General features: G+C 35.2%; 1 protein-coding gene across 1 annotated transcript; it reads left to right on the forward strand.

Annotated features, from left to right (window-relative positions):
• Positions 1-3,532: 3,532 nt before the first annotated feature.
• On the forward strand, positions 3,533-4,521 carry LOTGIDRAFT_153654 (hypothetical protein; the record flags this gene model as incomplete). The annotated part of the gene is made up of 3 exons (XM_009059677.1): positions 3,533-3,743; positions 3,929-4,171; positions 4,409-4,521. The coding sequence occupies 3 exons, from the start codon at positions 3,533-3,535 to the stop codon at positions 4,519-4,521; spliced, it is 567 nt and encodes a 188-aa protein (XP_009057925.1).

Raw genomic sequence — 4,521 nt, forward strand, 5'->3', positions numbered from 1 at the left:
TCGAACCAATGATGATGGGATGTAAAATGGGATGTAAAATCAAATCAAGAGCGGAAACACTCAAGACACTCTGTTTGAACTAGTAGAATAAATAAAGGAGATTCTAGTAGAAGGTAGGGTGTAATGAGTACAGTATGAGATGACAAGAGTAGTTTATTAATTTAACTCAGTGTACAGCATGGATATTAACAGCATGATTATCATCCTTCAACTCATAAATTAACTACCGCCGCCATCTTATTCTCTATTTAACACGTGCTGTGGCGACACGTGCAGTCGTTAAGGCTAATGATCAACAAGCGACCCCTAGAGGGAATGCGATTTATTTTCTGATTTCCTACAGACAACAAATAATCAATCGCAATCATTTTGTTTTCCCAGACGCACTGATTCTAACCTATGATGGCAATTCTGACAGATACGGATCCAGTTTGACGCAGCATAATTCTGAATTGTAACATATTAAAGAAGTAATTATTTCTTTTACTATTTCGAGTCAGTTTGGCATTTTCGCGGTCCATAATGGCTTGATACATCAGATTGTTGTGTGAATAATGGTTTTTGAGTTTATTTCGAAATTTAGTTTTATTTAGTAGAGACTTTGTACATCTATGACATGCATATTCTGGGCAAGGATGAAGGGGTTGAGAGGACTTTCAATATTTTCTTTTATCATTTTACATAGGGAGAGGATGGTTTGTGGCCTTGTCATGAAAGATTTTTTGTCCCCTCACCTTATGCTTCCTAGAAACGCCACAGATATTCTGATCGGAAGTAATTACGGTCGAGTTCGATATTGACCAATCATAGATAAGAGACTAAGGTACGAAGAGAATAAGTGTGGATATATCAAGCAACATTTTCAGAATTGCGTATATTTCAGTAAGTATATTGACAACTTGCACATCGTTAGAGCAGCACCATTTTCCTCAAATACTAAACACTGTCAGTGTAACAACCACATTCAGCTATATAACACACCCATCTAAACAAGTGGGGTATCTTTAATTTAAGTGTAATTATGGATCTAATAGAAGTTCGCAGGCTCACGTCGTTAATTTGAGAATTAATCTGACAACTCACAATATTAGCTGGGATTACACAAGTTCATGATGGCGCCATTTTCAGTCGTTTGCGACTGACGAATCATTCATTTATTTATCCTATTAAGATTTACCCATTTTTCCAATCCTTTGTTTAGGGAATGGTTATATCTAACCAGAACAGGTGACTAAAAACATAAAACATAAAACAATTTTAGGTATTAGCCTAGTAAGAATCAGAAATAGCTGTAAGTTGTTTGGAAAGAAGCCACAGTGCTTGTTACTGAATGTTTCTAGTATGGTGTAAGCTAAACTCACATGATTTCGACCAAATAATTGATCCCTTCTTAATGTTTTAAACACTTCATCTTTAACTGTGTATTCTGAAGGAACACAATTTTATATTTTAAGGACACGACAGTAAATATGACAGAAACAAGTGCATATTCATAGTGATGATTTACGTTGACAGAGTCCCACTGAGTTATTATTTTCTTTGACCCTAAAGGTCATTATTAGCACGTGCACTTGTAATAAAATTAAACGGATATGGTAACTAACTAATGACGTCACAGCAGGTACCTGTCAATTGTATGTAAATGAGTAATATTTAATACACCCTCAAGGTCTGGTCATCCTGGGGGGTTGGGCTATATCAAACACTGGCTTTATTACACCAAACTAATAATATTTTATATAAATATGAATTTTGAACGGGCTTGTCGCCTCCCTACTGAGACTGTCTTAAAATATAGGGTAGGTTTGTAATTGATACCTACCGTATAATGAATAAATTAACCCCCTCTGTTTTATTAGTGCTCTTTATGCAAAATTAGATCTAGTGATAAAGATAAGTATATAGTATAATATATTATAACAATTTTTAAATACTCAGGAACAAGAAACTTAAATCTTGCAGTCATTCCCTGTATATGTACTGTAATTGTTGTATTCGTCATTCAAATTGTCTGCATTGACGCAAATAAAAACTAAAAACAATCTGCTCAACGCTGTACAGCACTGATAAAAGATTAAAAGTAATTCCAGGGATAAAATTAAGAATTCTAAGGGCTAACAAAAAGATAGAGGGAGGGGGAAGGGGGCTGTAATTCTACCCCTAAGAACATTTCAAAATTTAGTATAGATTTGCTTGCATCTGAGGCCATTTCGGACATTTTCTTGCTAACGACCGTGATGATCACCACTAGATATACCAAAAAGACATAAAACAATAAGGAATTGACATTTACAATTCAGGCTGTTTTAGGATTCCGCATGGATGTAACATTTCTTAAGGTATTTTGGAGCCACTGGACAGCCCGTATGCTTGTAGGAGGTCAATGATGGATGAAAATAACGAACATTTCCTCGACAACTAACAAACGTTAACGCTTGATTTTGCTATCTATAAAGAAATTTGATGTTATCGGCGAGTCAGGATATTAACAACTTCAATAGATCAACTAAAAGGCTTCACCCACTACAGCCCTACCCCCCGACCCCCCCCCCCCCTCCTCCCGCCCTTTCCTAATCTTTGCCAGTGGCACTCGACTTTACTCTTGGTTGATATCTACTACAACGAAAGGAATCAGAATGATACATTAATTAAATTAACATACTGTACCATTTTACGAATTGGAGCGGTTATTTTGGAGGATTTGAGAATTACGGACGCATTGATATTTGGTTGAAAACCCACCTCCATTTCAAACGATCTACAATATCATTAATCTTAAATATTTTATTTTATTGAATGATTATCCAGTTACAAAAAGATAAATAAATAAGTAAAAAAAAACGTACGTTACAACATTATGACGTCATAATTCAAAAGATGTCATACCAAGTTTCTTATTCAGTCTACAAAGACGTGCGTAAGAAGCATCTCTGAGAAATTTGTAAATTTTCATCAAAATACTGATAGAAGAGTTACGAAGAGAAGTAAGTTTTTGTTTTTAGGCTTTCTGTCAAGATTTCATAAAAAATAATCCATTTAGCATTAAATAGTTTAGATAGTTTCGTCATGTGTGAAAGCGTTCATACCAAAGAGCAGTGACGGAGCAAGTGGGGGTACAGAGGGAGCGTCCCTCCCCCGGCCCCCCTAGAAAAATGATTTTTCCATCCTAGTTTATTTCTTACAAAAGTGACTTTTAATTTTATATGTTTTTGCCCTAAACATTACCTCAGAATGAACCAAATTTCTAAATTTTTCAAAATCGTTTTGTTTTTTTTCTCAAGCGTTCGAAGGGGTGCTTGCGTGTTAGGCGCTATCCACAGAGTTGTCTCATTTGGAATCTCAATCCCGACAGTTATTCAACCATTTAGTCAATCTGCCCCCTATTTTTAACCCCAGTATCAGAAAGCTGGCGTCGCCATTGTCAAAGGGTTCATAGAGACTTCAGAAGTGATTATGACGTCATTGTACTGTTCTAAAGATAACAATATTGCTAAAAGTTGTAACTACTAGTTTTTGATGCTTGCTTTTAGAAATGGAGGGTATTCAGGCGAAAATAAAAGCTAAATGCAGAGCAAATAGAGGTATACCATTGAGACCAAGACGGCAAGGAAGAGTTCCTCAGAACAACAAAGATGATAGTATTATAGGTGATAGAAAGGGTCTTGATATTGGGATACAATCACATGGTGATGCTGTGGTGGACAATATTAAGATGAAAGGAATACTATTTGAACATCATACAAGTAAGTAATGGTGCTTCTTATTATTTCGTAAATAGTGAAGAATATTGACCAAAACTAGATAAACCAAGTTCAATTATTCTATAGGTTCAGAGATGTTAATTGTTTCATTCTCGATTCGGTCAAAGTGGGGCCTGTAAGGATAATAGAAAGTTAGATACTATGAACCATATATTCTTCAATTTCAGAACTAAACAAGACATCAACACAACAGATGACTATAAATAACAAGGGTAACAATCAACAACTCAATCTGAATGAGAAGGAAGAGTCGTCCTTATGTGTTCAAATGATAGCAGATCATATTTACTCAGTCAATGTCGAGACATTTGATAAATACCAGATAGAAGGCGCAACATCCGCTGCTGAAATATACAGGCAGTTTCTGATCACCAAACCAACGATGTACTTTCAAGAACTAAATCTACTAGGTGAGACAATATCATTATTCATGCTGAAATTAACAAATCATAACATTCAGATTGAAATACGATTATTTTGACGTTTATATTGAGTGGATTCTTTCCGAAACTGTAACATGAAGTCGTCACTTTTACATTTGAAATAATAATTGTTGACTTCCCTTTTAGCTCTCTCAAAGTATCGCCGTGATATGTATATATTTCTGATGTTGCAGACTTTAATCTAATGTTATTATTTATTTGCAGGCAATAACATAACTCAACAAGTACCTGAGAAAAAACCAAAATCAAAAGTAGTAAGGATTATTCATAGTATGAGGAAGAGTATGAGGTCAATGATGGGTAGACCGAAACAATAG

This window comes from Lottia gigantea, assembly GCF_000327385.1.
Source record: "Lottia gigantea unplaced genomic scaffold LOTGIsca_4, whole genome shotgun sequence".
Lineage (NCBI taxonomy): Eukaryota > Metazoa > Mollusca > Gastropoda > Lottiidae > Lottia > Lottia gigantea.